The 16,504-nt window shown below is 40.4% G+C and overlaps 1 protein-coding gene across 1 annotated transcript in view; it reads left to right on the top strand.

Moving 5' to 3' along the window:
- LOC311228451 (coiled-coil domain-containing protein 89) overlaps nt 1-16,504 on the top strand; it is a gene marked incomplete at both ends in the record, with an annotated part of 32,403 nt that overhangs the window by 14,636 nt on the left and 1,263 nt on the right. Inside the window, 2 exons of the mRNA XM_084314358.1 lie at nt 7,226-7,362; nt 7,467-7,543. Of these exons, the coding sequence (XP_084170484.1) occupies nt 7,226-7,362; nt 7,467-7,543 (214 nt within the window). The remainder of the gene's footprint in view (nt 1-7,225; nt 7,363-7,466; nt 7,544-16,504) is intronic.

Below are 16,504 nucleotides of genomic sequence, written 5' to 3'. Positions count from 1 at the left end.
GAGAGAGAGAGAGAGAGAGAGAGAGAGAGGGAGAGAGAGAGAGGGAGAGAGAGAGAGAGAGCGAGAGAGAGCGAGAGAGAGAGCGAGAGAGAGAGAGAGAGAGAGAGAGAGAGAGAGAGAGAGAGAGAGAGAAAAAGATCGCGACTCACCAGCTTGTTGTTGTTAAATTGACAGCAGAGCAGGCAGCAGGGCTTGATAAAGTATAATCCACTCCATGGCATTGTCCATTGTGCATGTCCCTCCAACTCACTTTGTTTAATTGAAACGTGGTGGGCTTGATAAAGTGTATAATCCGCTGTTGATGATGTATATCCAGAACACTGTCCACTGTCCACCAGACTGCATCCGCCATATAGCTTGTTAGCTGTTAGCACCACAACAAGACAGTTTGTCCATTTCCGCATCGAACAGACTGCAAACTACCTGGCGTTCTATCACCATGCTCTAAGACAAACTCTAACCTTAACCAACTTTGAAAGAGTGCCTAAGCTTAACCGTCGAAAGAACTTGCAGTCACGCTCTAAATAGCTGCATCTCAGTCACAACAACACAACTCTCTCGCGAAAAAGCTAGAATTGGAACATAGAAAGTGGATTCGGCCAATCAAAGATCGTCTCCGCGAAATGCTGCTACGAAAAAAAAAAAAATGACGTCGGCCAATCAGAGAGCGTCTCCACGAAATGCGGCTACAGAAATTCTTGACGCTGCTGCCTAGACCGCTTCAAATCGCGCCCGGATTCCAACATAATAGTCATATTTCAATGCACAACGCGTTACGCACTGATTGGCTGCGACGGATACAGCGATCGAACAGTGACGCGCACTCAGAGCGCTATCGCGTCTAGCCCGGGCCGAGAAATAAAAAAATAAAAATAAAAATAAAAAAAAAGTGAGTCACTTCCTGTTCAGGAAAACGAGTATTTTTTATTTTATATAGTAACGTTATATTGTGCATTGGAAACACAAACATACTTAAAATGAGTAAATATTATTCATTTTAAACATGTTTATATTATTTATAGGGCGATAAAACAAAAAACTAAAAAATTTTTTTTCTTGTTCTTCTCTCATATAACCAGGGCAGGGCCTGAGGGGGGGCGGCGCCCTAGCGCTCCCCAGTGGCGGCCGCCACTGCTTCACAGCCCAACCGGGATTGCTCCAGGACGCCGCGGCACTGAAATCGTACCGGCCTGCAAAATGGCTAGATCTGTTCCTGACGGATGCTTTTCTCAATGCCATTGTTGCCCAGACCAACCTCTACGCTGATCAGTGCATTGCCCGGCTGGACCCCACGCTAACCAGTAGCAGGGCACTGCATTGGACGGCCCTCACATTGAAGGAGCTGAAGAAGTTCCTTGGACTCAATTTCCTGAGCAGTGTCCTTTGAAAGCCTCGCGTGGACATGATGTGGACCACTGACGATATGATGTTCACACCATACTACTCAGACACCATGCCACGCAACCGGTATGAGTTGATCTGGCGATTCCTCCACTCTGCGGACAATACATCCCTGGATGTTAGAGACAAATTGTGTAAGGTACGCCCTGTAGTCGACCATGTCAACGCGAGGTGCAAGGAACTGTACCAACCCGAACGTGAGCTTGCCATTGACGAGGGGATGATGGCATGGCGAGGCCGCCTGACCTTCCGGGTCTACAACCCCAACAAGCCAACCCGGTATGGCATCAAGTCGTACTTCCTGTGCGAATCACGCACAGGATATTGCTTTGCATTCAAGCCATATTGCCGGGATAGCGCGAACCTGGGGGACACGGTCGTCGGTCTGCTTGGACGTTTGTCTGGGGCCGGTTATACGCTGTTTATGGATAATTTTTACAACAGTGTACACATGTCCGCCAGGCTCCGACAGTTGAGGACCGACGTCTGTGGTACCCTCAGGAAGCACCGGGGGGAGCCAGCCATCATCAAGCACCTGACCAAAGCTGACATCGGTAAGGCGGAGCGCATTGCGGTCAACAATAAGCAGGTCCTGATCGTGGCATGGCGCAATAAGAGGATCGTGAAGACCATCAGCAGCTACCACGAGGACACCATGGAAACTGCAAGAGTGTGGGAGAAGCAGAAGAAGGGCAAAGCGCTGAGGGTGGAGATGCTCAAGCCGTCATCCATCATGTCGTACAATAAATTCATGAACGGCGTCGACCAGCTGGATCAAAACATCTCGTACTATCCGGCTGCACGTAAGACTGGAAAGTGGACCAAAAAGTTTGTGATGTATCTGATCCAAATATGTATGTTCAACGCTTTTGTCTTATACAAAACCAGGCACCCACAAGGGCATTATTACAACCTCTTCCGGTTCACCAGGGCTGTGGCGCGGACCTACACAGGGGGTCAGGAGTTTAAGATTCCTGGGGTGACAGCAGAGATGGAGGCGGAGGCGGAGGCAGGGGGTGGGGGTGAGGAGGAGGCAGGGGGTGGGGGTGAGGAGGAGGCAGGGGCTGAGCAGGTGGGGCGTGACGGGCAGCGCGACCCTAGGGCCCCACCGGGGGACCCGCAGAGCAGATTAGTGGGTGGCTTTGGGAAGCATGTAATGGTTGCATACAAAGCCACCCCCAAGCAAAAGCTACCGTGTAGGAAATGTCGGGTCTGCAGTAGGCATGGCCTCAGGAGTGAGACCAGATATTTTTGCACATCGTACAAAGTCCCCCTGCATCGTGAAAAATGCTTCACTCTGTACCACACAAAGAGGGATTTCTCTAAATAGTTTCTTTATTAGTTGTCATACAGAAGTACAGACTATTTCTAAATAATCCGGCACACAGAAGTACAGATTACTTCTAAATAATCCATCATTGTGTGATACAGACAGAACCATGTGTACCACTCCGGTACATAGTATAGCTAGCTGAGAGTAGTATAGTATAGTATAGTATAGTATAGTATAGTATAGTATAGTATAGTATAGTATAGTATAGTATAGTATAGTATAGTATAGTATAGTATAGTATAGTATAGTGTATGGGTAGTTGCACTGTTTTCTGTACAAGACAAATGCGTTGAACACATGTATTTGGGCCACGGTTGTCGATATTGCATAGGCATGTTTGGACCACTTGCAGATGAGACGTTATGTTAGCGATCTAGCTGTGTCGACTCCATTCATCATTTGCATTGTGTGTGTATATAGTTTATTTTTTTATTTATCTTTTTCCCCCCTCATTTTTACCGTTTGCACAGAACCAATGGTTGCTGACAGTCACCCAGCTTATAAAAGTATATACTGTAGGTAACATTCCACACTTTTCTAATGCAGTCCATTGGCCTCTTATTTATATACTTTAGAAGCATGTATTGGATATTTTTTGGTCCACAGATCATCTGGCGCTTCATCCATTTATCAATGGGCAATGCAGTCATCGATGCGAGAGACCAAGTAAGATATGCCCTGTAGTTGATCATGTGACATGCCTGTACTGTGAATGTTACCAGCAAACTTCTAAATGCACTGAAACAATGGTTGGTTATCAGCCAGTGTTCACTTTTTATAAGGTATTGTCTTGGTAAATTACCATAATCCTATACTGTGAATGTTACCAGCAAACTTCTAAATGCACTGAAACAATGGTTGGTTATCATCTAGTGTTCACTTTTTATAAGGTATTGTCTTGGTAAATTACCATAATCCTATACTGTGAATGTTACCAGCAAACTTCTAAATGCACTGAAACAATGGTTGGTTATCATCTAGTGTTCACTTTTTATAAGGTATTGTCTTGGTAAATTACCATAATCCTATACTGTGAATGTTACCAGCAAACTTCTAAATGCACTGAAACAATGGTTGGTTATCATCAGCCAGTGTTCACTTTTTATAAGGTATTGTCTTGGTAAATTACCATAATTGTATACTGTGAATGTTACCAGCATATGTGTCTAATGCACAGCAACAATGGTTGGTACTGATGACTGTCACCCAGTTTATTGAACATATTTTGAAATAAAAATGTCTTCATTTCATCAAAGTTTCAAGTGTTCTGCATTGTAAAGTATTCTGTATTTTATAATAATGTGTTCTGGACCTACACCAGTAGTTATAACTTACTTGTTCGTTAGCACCAGGCATGGTGGTTGATAAGGTAGTAGTATTTCCAAGTGAAACTAATTGATATATTATCAATACAAGCTATTATTACTTTATGAATGTGTTTATCATGTATGGACGAATAAATTGGAAAACAGGTAGGTACAGAGCAACACAGTGTCTACAACACGGGAGCAGATTATGCACAGTACATGAATGAGAAACAGTCAAAATGTTTTTTTTTTAGTTTATTGCATGCACATGATCTATAATACCTGATCGGTACAATATCTACTAACCTGATCAATACAATATATTCCCACCCAAAGAGGGGTCCGGGAGGGGGGGGGGTTCGAGCTGCAGCATATGTGTGTAGGGTTTTAGATAACAGGTATTAGGGGTATATCCTGTATAAGACATTGGTATAATTGGTAATTCCGTTGGATTACACTGTATACGGTAAAATATTATTTATATTTTTTTTGCTTTCGTTTCTGTGCTTGCATGTCATTTTAGCCATCTTAATTGTTAGTTTCATATGTATTGTGTGTGAGTACTGACTTTTAATAATTTTGTTTTGCAATAATAAAGAAAATAAAAAATAAAATATATATATTCCCACCTATCGATATAATATATTCTGCATTCAAGTTTGTCAGTCATCAGTAGGACTGTCAATCAAACAATCAAACAATAAATCAATCAAACAATAAAACAATCTAACAACAAACCATCAAACATTCAATCAATCAAACAAACATTCAATCAATTAAACAATCTATCAATCAAACCATAAACAAAAAACATATATCAAACAAACATTCAATCAATCAAACAATAAAACATCTATAAAACAAACCATCAAACATAAACAATCATCAACAAACAATCAAACATTCAATCAATCAAACAAACATTCAATCAATCAAACAATAAAACATCTATCAAACAAACCATCAAACTTCAAACAATAAAACAATCTATCAAACAAACATCAAACATTCAATCAATCATACAAACATTCAATCAATCAAACAATAAAACAATCTAGCAAACAAACCATCAAACATGCAATCAATCAACAATAAAACAATATATCAAACAAACCATCAAACATTCTATCATCAAACAATAAAACAATCTATCAAACAAACCATCTAACATTCAATCAATCAAACAATAAACAATCTATCAAACAAACCATCAAACATTCAATCAATCAAACAAACATTCAATCAATCAAACAATAAAACAATCTATCAAACAAACCATCAAACATTCAATCAATCAAACAATAAAACAATCTATCAAACAAACCATCAAACATTCAATCAATCAAACAATAAAACAATCTATCAAACAAACCATCAAACATTCAATCAATCAAACAATAAAACAATCTATCAAACAAACATCAAACATTCAATCAATCAAACAAACATTCAATCAATCAAACAATAAAACAATCTATCAAACAAACCATCAAACATGCAATCAATCAAACAATAAAACAATATATCAAACAAACCATCAAACATTCAATCAATCAAACAATAAAACAATCTATCAAACAAACCATCAAACATTCAATCAATCAAACAATAAAACAATCTATCAAACAAACCATCAAACATTCAATCAATCAAACAAACATTCAATCAATCAAACAATAAAACAATCTATCAAACAAACCATCAAACATTCAATCAATCAAACAATAAAACAATCTATCAAACAAACCATCAAACATTCAATCAATCAAACAATAAAACAATCTATCAAACAAACCATCAAACATTCAATCAATCAAACAATAAAACAATCTATCAAACAAACCATCAAACATTCAATCAATCAAACAAACATTCAATCAATCCAACAATAAAACAATCTATCAAACAAACCATCAAACATTCAATCAATCAAACAATAAAACAATCTATCAAACAAACCATCAAACATTCAATCAATCAAACAATAAAACAATGTATCAAACAAACCATCAAACATTCAATCAATCAAACAATAAAACAATCTATCAAACAAACCATCAAACATTCAATCAATCAAACAAACATTCAATCAATCAAACAATAAAACAATCTATCAAACAAACCATCAAACATTCAATCAATCAAACAATAAAACAATCTATCAAACAAACCATCAAACATTCAATCAATCAAACAATAAAACAATCTATCAAACAAACCATCAAACATTCATTCAATCAAACGATAAAACAATCTATCAAACAAACCATAAAACATTCAATCAATCTAACAATAAAACAATCTATCAAACAAACCATCAAACATTCAATCAATCAAACAAACATTCAATCAATCAAACAATCAAACAATCTATCAAACAAACCATCAAACATTCAATCAATCAAACGATAAAACAATCTATCAAACAAACCATCAAACATTCAATCAATCTAACAATAAAACAATCTATCAAACAAACCATCAAACATTCAATCAATCAAACAAACATTCAATCAATCAAACAATAAAACAATCTATCAAACAAACCATCCATCCATCCATCCCTGTCTAAATTGCTTTATAACACGTTCAGTAACTATTATCTATTAACTATTATTATATAGCTCCGCTAAGATCATGAGATATGCTAAAATCGCCCAGGAATCCTGGCAATGCACAGTCATTTCCGGATTTCTGGCCGGCGACCAAAGTGTTAACAATAAATATAGGCAATACAAGTTTTTGAATCTGAATACTATGAGTAAGAGTAAAAGTAAACACAGTATACACAAGGTACCCTAACTGGTACGATATACGTCATACGTTGTAGTCTGTGCATAATATATTTATATATTATATACATTATATATATATACACACACACACATTATTACACATACTCAGTTACAGATCCATATTGTAGGAACTGCCACCATGGTATAAACATTCAAGAACCTCTTTGTACACAAGCGTCATTTAACCCTTTCACTACACTACCACACCGTCTGTAGTGTGGTAGTGAAAGGGTTAACCGTCCTTCTGTAGTGGGATCGTGAACGGGTTAACCCTTTGCCGTGTGGCAGTGAAAGGGTTAACATTCTGTATTGTCGCGGTGAAAGGGTTAACCCTTTGTTAGTGTGGTAGTCAGTGAGTGTTGGGTTAATGACGTCTCCTCCTCGATCAGGTCTGAAGGCCGAGCTGCAGAAAGCAGGAGATGACGGTGCCATGCACCAGGGCAAGATGAGAGAAAGCACAGCGAGTCTGACCAGAGAGAAAGACACATTCCTGACTCTGTCGATGGACAGAGGGAAAGTGATACAGGTGACTGAGAAAACTGTATTGTTTTTTTTTACTCACCGCTTTCGTCATTTATCGTATAAATAAAAACCTATTCAACTTTAAAAGCCACTGCTATACTTTTACAGGAAAAACAGGAAGAAATCCACCAGTTGGAGACCAAAGGCAAAGAGGAGGCAAGAGCCAGGGTTGCTGCAGAAGAGAGGTATATATTATAGTATATATATAGACAGTATATAGTATAATAAGACAGTATTATATTATAGTATATATGTATATAGACAGGTAGTATATTATAGTATATATAGACAGGTAGTATATATAGTATAATATATAGACAGGTAGTATATTATGAGTATATATAGACAGGTGTATATATATATATAGACAGGTAGTATATTATAGTATATATAGACAGGTAGTATATATATATATATATATATATATATATATATATATATATATATATATATATATATATATATATATATATATATATATATATATATATATATATATATATATATATATATATATATATATATAGACAGGTAGTATAGTATATAGACAGGTAGTATATTATAGTATATATATATAGACAGGTAGTATATTATAGTATATAGACAGGTAGTATATTATAGTATATATATATAGACAGGTAGTATATTATAGTATATATATAGACAGGTAGTATATTATAGTATATAGACAGGTAGTATATTATAGTATATATATATAGACAGGTAGTATATTATAGTATATAGACAGGTAGTATATTATAGTATATAGACAGGTAGTATATTATAGTATATAGACAGGTAGTATATTATAGTATATATAGACAGGTAGTATATTATAGTATATATAGACAGGTAGTATATTATAGTATATACAGGTAGTATATTATAGTATATATATATAGACAGGTAGTATATTATAGTATATATAGACAGGTAGTATATTATACTATATATAGACAGGTAGTATATTATAGTATATATATAGACAGGTAGTATATTATAGTATATACAGGTAGTATATTATAGTATATATATAGACAGGTAGTATATTATAGTATATATAGACAGGTAGTATATTATAGTTGATAAGTGCCCACGCTAGGTCTTAGGTCAGATCGATAACTTCATAACTCATTGGTCTGCTCATCTTGACATCAAGCAGCGTCCTGCAAAGTGGTTGACATGCAGAACCAAATGAGTCTACAAGATGTTGTTGTTACCACTGACCGACAAGAGATAGTGAATGCACCGTTCCGACCCCCCCCCAGTCATCGACCTTAGGTCGAGTGATTGAAGTTGCGGAATCTTTTATTTTATTCGCACTGGGAAGGACTCTCTTTATTCAGATGAGGTCCATTTCCCTTATCCGTTACACGTATTATCACTGTATGGCTTTACTTGATAATCCCATTATACAGAACCCACTTCTACATCCATACATATACCGTTCTTTCTCTAGGTCTCTGTGTGGATAAAAGCCCACTCCTAGGGTTTTACATCATAAATCAGGAACATTACGGGACCGTGTTGTTGCCGACTGGTTAAAGACACACTTCTAAAGTTTTTACATCATAAATCATGAACATCACGAAGCAATGGGTAAAGTTACAATGCAAAAACATTTCAATGCTTACCCGTCTTTCAGTTAGAAGAATGGATACAAAAAGGTGTGTTCCAAAAAAGGGTTTTATTTTTTAAAAGTACAAGATTACATTAAAGGCACAGTTTCATGGTTATAAGTACAAAGGTTTCTGCTTACAATATATCAGAATGCAGTCATCTCCATAAAATCTCTCAAAATCTGGCCTCTCGAAGGAGGAACAGTCATTTTTATATTGATCCTGCATCATATTTCTATTGGTCTAAAAACAGTGATGTCACAGGGATGTCATTTCACTAGCCAACCAACGTACAATACGTAGTAAGGATGGACTCCTCTCCTTCTTTTACTTGCGTTACCTTCAGTTACCTAGTTTTTTTAAGTATGAGAAAGTCCCTCCACTTTTCATCTTATTCAGAACTTACAAAGGGTTAACCTGGCAACCAGGCAGTGCCGGGCGAGGCCATCTATGAGAATTCCCATCAAGACTCCTCAGAGTTTATAGCAGAGAATCTTCAGAGATGCCCTCCTCCAGTAAACACAGTTTACACAATATATAGTATTATTCTCTACTGACAGTTCATTTTAAGCATAAAATTATTAAACATATAATTAATGCAGCAGAATATGTATACACCTCTTACACCAACATTTCTGACTGTAGCAAAACATTTAACATTTAATTGTTATATAGTTTTAAGATTCTCTCTATAGTTTTAAGACTCTGTATAAGTTTATAACACAGGTGGCGCTTGTTGATTTGTGGCACACATAACGTGTGTCTTCTCTAAACTTTCACAGCCTCCGCCTTTATCTTCCTGGGGCCCCTCGCTTCTGCCACGTTATCAGCAAAAAGCAGCCGGAACAGTAAGTAACAGGTAGTAAAAAATGCAGGCAGGCTAGGCCTTCTGTGGGCAAAATCCTTTTCCCATGGCAGAGGCAGAGGCCTCCCCCCCCCGCCCCCGTAAAGGCCCATCTTTCAGTTACCTCCCTGCACAAACAGAACAGGCAATTCATTCTTCACGCAGCCAAGCAGTATGGAAGCAATATATATATATTCAGATATATTCAGATATATACTATTCAGAGTATATATACAGATATATACCATAAACATATGTTTAAACCTTTTACATCCCACAATTGACAGAGAGAACAGGATGTCATTATAACCAGTGTCACTATTTGGCTGTGACACTTTACACCTCCTCTGTCATCCTGGTCGGTCATTTTCCATTGTCAATTCATTCTTCTCTATGCAGAAGCATATAATTGAATAATGAAGCATATAATTACATGTGAAAAATAGGTTATACGGCTATATTGTTACATAAACAAAAAGGTAGAACAGGAATCACTGTTCACCCCACCATATATTCACTGTCCTTTTTTAGAGAACAGGGCTTTGCTTTTTTGATAATATTTTTACCAACATTTCTTTTATTGATAAGGTGTGGTTGTATACTTGGCTGTCTTCCTAGTCTTCTTTGGCCTCTCATACTCCGCCCAGCCTCTGGTTGGTGGTGGTGAAGACGTCCCCGACGTCCCCGGTCGAGAGGTCATCAATCTTGGGTCTTGCAGGCTATGACCCTTTTCACCTCCCCTGACCTCTTGAACGACCACACCCCTGTGCTCGATGGACGGCTGGACTGGATAAATCTTCAGATCCCTCTGCACCCGACGGATTCCGGATCCAGCCTCGATGCGGGTCGCGCTCATTTTAGGGTAAAAAATCAAATCAACCCTGAAATATTCACAGCTCCTACCCCACGTCTCCACGGTGGCCCATGTCTTGCCGACATGGGGGTCACCCACTCGGGTAACCCTGTAAATCTTCACCCAGGCCGGGATAATTCCGGTCCAGTTGTCTCCTTCCAGAACATGGGACCTATTCGCTCTCAACTCTGACCCTGTGCTCAAGAGGAAGAAATCGTCAAACGGAATTCTGGTGAAGGGGTCAGAGTAGGGTCTCCTCCCTGGTCTTATGCCCACTATCTCAGACCAACTGGCGGGTAACTTAAGCTCTTCATTCGTCATCATTCTTCCGTCTTCCGCATATAGCTGAGATCGCTGACCGTCGTCTATTCCGTCCCATTTTCCCCTCTGGAGCGATATCCTCTTCACCCAGGTTGCCCCCAGGGTCTGAGCCAGTGTAAATTCCGGTGATGTAATCGTAGTCGCTGGCGGGCCCTGGTCAGGCATTATTGGTGAAACCAGGCTTGGTGATGACACAGCTGACACGAGTGTCGCTCTCCTAGGAACGTGGGGGTCACGATCCAAAATACCCAGTACACTATCTAAATGACTTTCATGTAGCATGAGTTCGTCCTGCAGGATGACATATTCTGTACCAGCCATTCTTCTTCAGTTGCTGCTTGCTTGCTCTATGTGTCTCTGAGTGCTGGCAAGAGAGAGAGCACTGATCCTTTATAATCAGTTTAGAAGAGGCGCCGTCATAGTTGAAGGCCATAGTCGTTTTTTTTTACATAATTCATGGCCCTCCCCGTCTGGGGGAAGAGACCCCTATGACGTAATAGATTTATTGCAATAATGACCCCTATTATCAAAATGCAGGGGAGAGCCCAACGCATAACTCTCTTTCCATCATTTGGGCCATGGAAGCCCCTTTGGGGAGCTAGTGTCTCCTTGTGCTAGCTTCTCTTGAGCTATTACTCAATATGTTGAGTAATCAGAACTGTGTTCAGTTTCAGAGGTATTTAGCTCCCCATCATGTTCAGGTTCAGACTCAGTTTCACCTGAAGGTGTCATTTGTGGCCTCGGGTTCTGATCCTCGATCTGAATGTCGCCATCCTCCTCTTCTGGGCCATAGAAAATGGAACAGTGCTCATAATTGATGTTTTTGGCCTTTAGGTACTCGTCCAGAGAGCTGAACGCCTCTATGTCAGTGGAGGGAGATGCTCTTTTTGAGGTGGAGCCTTGCGCCTCATAAAGAGGAAAAATGACTACATCGTCTTCTTGGTTCTGTCCATTTCCAATATCCTGTGGCAGAACAGGGTCTCCATTTGTGGGTTCAAATGTCAGGTCCGACATGACCACACACATAACCATCCAGTCGCCATCACTCTCCTTATTTTGTGGTGATTCCTCCACCGTCAGTTCCCTGTGGTCTAGATCTATGGATTGTTCACGTTGAGAATCTTCATGATTCAACCCTTGCTCTTTAATTGACGCTTCCGTCTTGACCGCATTCTCACCCTGCATAAACAGTGTCTCAGGAGGCAGAGCGGTCGTCTGGCAATCGGAGGGTTTCTGGTTCGATTCCAGCTTGTCCCAGGTAGTGTGTCGAAATGTCCCTGAGCAAGACACATAACCTTTAACTGCTCCAGTTTTGCAGGTTGGCACCCTGCATGGCTGTCTCCACTGTCTGTGGTGTTTAAGCTCTGCCTTCGTCTTGAAGGTCTTCCCACACTGGCCACAGCAGTAAGGTTTCTCTCCTGTGTGTACCACGTGGTGTCGTTTAAGGTGAGCCTTCTTCTTGAAGCTCTTTCCACACTGGTCACAGCAGTAAGGTTTCTCTCCTGTGTGTACCACGTGGTGTAGTGTAAGGTGACGCTTCGTCTTGAAGCTCTTTCCACACTGGTCACAGCAGTAAGGTTTCTCTTGTGTGTGCACCAGGTGGTGTAGTTTAAGGTGAGCCTTCGTCTTGAAGCTCCTTCCACACTGGTCACAGCAGTAAGGTTTCTCTCCTGTGTGTACCAAGTGGTGACTTTTAAGCTCTCCCTTCGTCTTGAAGGTCTTCTTACACTGGGCACAACAGTAAGGTTTCTCTCCTGTGTGTACCATGTGGTGTAGTTTAAGGCGACGCTTCGTCTTGAGGTTCTTTCCACACTGGTCACAACAGTAAGGTTTCTCTTCTGTGTGTACCGTGTGGTGTTGTTTAAGTTCTGCCTTCGTCTTGAAGGTCTTCCCACACTGGTCACAGCAGTAAGGTTTCTCTTCTGTGTGTACCACGTGGTGTCGTTCAAGATCTGCCTTTCTCTTGAAGCTAATGTCACACTGGTCACAGCAGTAAGGTCTCTCTCCTGTGTGTACCACGTGGTGACTTTTAAGATTCCCCTCCGTTTTGAAGGTCTTTTCACATTGGTCACAGCAGTAAGGTCTCTCTCCTGTGTGTACCATGTGGTGACGTTTAAGGTGAGCCTTCGTCTTGAAGCTCCTTCCACACTGGTCACAGCAGTAAGGTTTCTCTCCTGTGCCAATTACTGCCTGCTGTACAGCCGGCAGCTCTGGGTATTGTGATTTACTTGGTTCCGTGAATTCCTCACTTTCCGCAAGCGTCTCAGGGGACTCTGGGTGTGTTCCCCGTTCTCTTGGGTAGTCTAACCCCCTGCTGGGTGTAGAAACTCCCAATCCATCATCCGAGGGTAATTTATCGTCCTCTGTGATGTGGGGATGATTGTGAGACATCCTGTTCACTTCCATTAGCTCTGGCTTGGTAGCCAGCTATTAGCTCATTTCTGGCTAGGGCCAGTCCACTTCCTGTTAGCACTGGCTTGTTAGCCCGTTGGGAGCTAGTTAGCTTGTGGCTAGTTAGCCATCAATTCACTCTTGGCTTGTTAGCCTGTGGGGAGCTAGTTAGCTCTTGGCTAGTTAGCCATCAATTCACTCTTGGCTTGTTAGCCTGTGGGGAGCTAGTTAGCTCTTGGCTAGTTAGCCTGCATTCCTGTGAAAGTGCCGTTTTGGCAGCTTCACGTAGCCTCGGGCTAGGTAGCCATCCAGTTAGCATTTAGCTCGCTTGTGGCTAGTTAGCCTGCATTCCTGTGAAAGTGCCGTTTTGGCAGCTTCACGTAGCCTCGGGCTAGGTAGCCATCCAGTTAGCATTCAGCTCGCTTGTGGCTAGTTAGCCTGCATTCCTGTGAACGCGCCATTTTGGCAGCATCACGTAGCCTCGGGCTAGGTAGCCATCCAGTTAGCACTTAGCTCGCTTGTGGCTAGTTAGCCTGCATTCCTGTGAACGTGCCGTTTTGGCAGCGTCACGTAGCCTCGGGCTAGGTAGCCATCCAGTTAGCACTTAGCTCGCTTGTGGCTAGTTAGCCTGCATTCCTGTGAACGCGCCGTTTTGGCAGCGTCACGTAGCCTCGGGCTAGGTAGCCATCCAGTTAGCACTTAGCTCACTTGTGGCTAGTTAGCCTGCATTCCTGTGAACGCGCCGTTTTGGCAGCGTCACGTAGCCTCGGGCTAGGTAGCCATCCAGTTAGCACTTAGCTCGCTTGTGGCTAGTTAGCCTGCATTCCTGTGGGCAAAGCACGAAATTATTTTGCACTTGTAACTCCCCCCAGAGCTTTCTAAACATTACGTTACTTTTTAGTCGTGAGTAAACTTTACTTTAATCACAAAGATAGAGCTTTCTATTGAATTGTGATATTCCCGAGTAGAGCTTTCCACTCGAGTCGCCAGTAGAGCTTTCTACTTTAAGTTTGACTGTAAGTAAACATTCCGTTACCCTTTAGTCGCAAGTAAACGTTACTTTAATCACAAAGATAGAGCTTTCTATTGAATTGTGATATTCCCGAGTAGAGCTTTCCACTCGAGTCGCCAGTAGAGCTTTCTACTTTAAGTTTGACTGTAAGTAAACATTCCGTTACCCTTTAATCACAAGTAAACGTTACTTTAATCACAAAGATAGAGCTTTCTATTGAATTGTGATATTCCCGAGTAGAGCTTTCCACTCGAGTCGCCAGTAGAGCTTTCTACTTACATTTTTTGTCAAATCTGTAATTAATTTTACTCCAGAGGCTTTTGACAGTAGTCCTGTTTTCTTCGGCCGTTAGCACCTATTCAGTTAGTATAAATGCCCAACGCAAGGGACGCCATGATAAGTGCCCACGCTAGGTCTTAGGTCAGATCGATAACTTCATAACTCATTGGTCTGCTCATCTTGACATCAAGCAGCGTCCTGCGAAGTGGTTGACATGCAGAACCAAATGAGTCTACAAAATGTTGTTACCACTGACCGACAAGAGATAGCAAATGCACCGTTCCGACCCCCCCAGTCATCGACCTTAGGTCGAGTGATTGAAGTTGCGGAATCTTTTATTTTATTCGCACTGGGAAGGACTCTCTTTATTCAGATGAGGTCCATTTCCCTTATCCGTTACACGTATTATCACTGTATGGCTTTACTTGATAATCCCATTATACAGAACCCACTTCTACATCCATACATATACCGTTCTTTCTCTAGGTCTCTGTGTGGATAAAAGCCCACTCCTAGGGTTTTACATCATAAATCAGGAACATTACGGGACCGTGTTGTTGCCGACTGGTTAAAGACACACTTCTAAAGTTTTTACATCATAAATCATGAACATCACGAAGCAATGGGTAAAGTTACAATGCAAAAACATTTCAATGCTTACCCGTCTTTCAGTTAGAAGAATGGATACAAAAAGGTGTGTTCCAAAAAAGGGTTTTATTTTTTAAAAGTACAAGATTACATTAAAGGCACAGTTTCATGGTTATAAGTACAAAGGTTTCTGCTTACAATATATCAGAACGCAGTCATCTCCATAAAATCTCAAAATCTGGCCTCTCGAAGGAGGAACAGTCATTTTTATATTGATCCTGCATCATATTTCTATTGGTCTAAAAACAGTGATGTCACAGGGATGTCATTTCACTAGCCAACCAACATACAATACGTAGTAAGGATGGACTCCTCTCCTTCTTTTACTTGCGTTACCTTCAGTTACCTAGTTTTTTTAAGTATGAAAGTCCCTCCACTTTTCATCTTATTCAGAACTTACAAAGGGTTAACCTGGCAACCAGGCAGTGCCGGGCGAGGCCATCTATGATAATTCCCATCAAGACTCCTCAGAGTTTATAGCAGAGAATCTTCAGAGATGCCCTCCTCCAGTAAACACAGTTTACACAATATATAGTATTATTCTCTACTGACAGTTCATTTTAAGCATAAAATTATGAAACATATAATTAATGCAGCAGAATATGTATACACCTCTTACACCAACATTTCTGACTGTAGCAAAACATTTAACATTTAATTGTTATATAGTTTTAAGATTCTCTCTATAGTTTTAAGACTCTGTATACGTTTATAACACAGGTGGCGCTTGTTGATTTGTGGCACACATAACGTGTGTCTTCTCTAAACTTTCACAGCCTCCGCCTTTATCTTCCTGGGGCCCCTCGCTTCTGCCACGTTATCAGCAAAAAGCAGCCGGACCAGTAAGTAACAGGTAGTAAAAAATGCAGGCAGGCTAGGCCTTCTGTGGGCAAAATCCTTTTCCCATGGCAGAGGCAGAGGCCTCCCCCCCCCGCCCCCGTAAAGGCCCATCTTTCAGTTACCTCCCTGCACAAACAGAACAGGCAATTCATTCTTCACGCAGCCAAGCAGTATGGAAGCAATATATATATATTCAGATATATTCAGATATATACTATTCAGAGTATATATACAGATATATACCATAAACATATGTTTAAACCTTTTACATCCCACAATTGACAGAGAGAACAGGATGTCATTATAACCAGTGTCACTATTTGGCTGTGACACTTTACA

The sequence above is a fragment of the Notolepis coatsorum genome, assembly GCF_963971535.1.
Source record: "Notolepis coatsorum genome assembly, chromosome: 5".
NCBI lineage: Eukaryota > Metazoa > Chordata > Actinopteri > Aulopiformes > Paralepididae > Notolepis > Notolepis coatsorum.
This window is presented reverse-complemented; position numbering and strand designations above follow the sequence as displayed.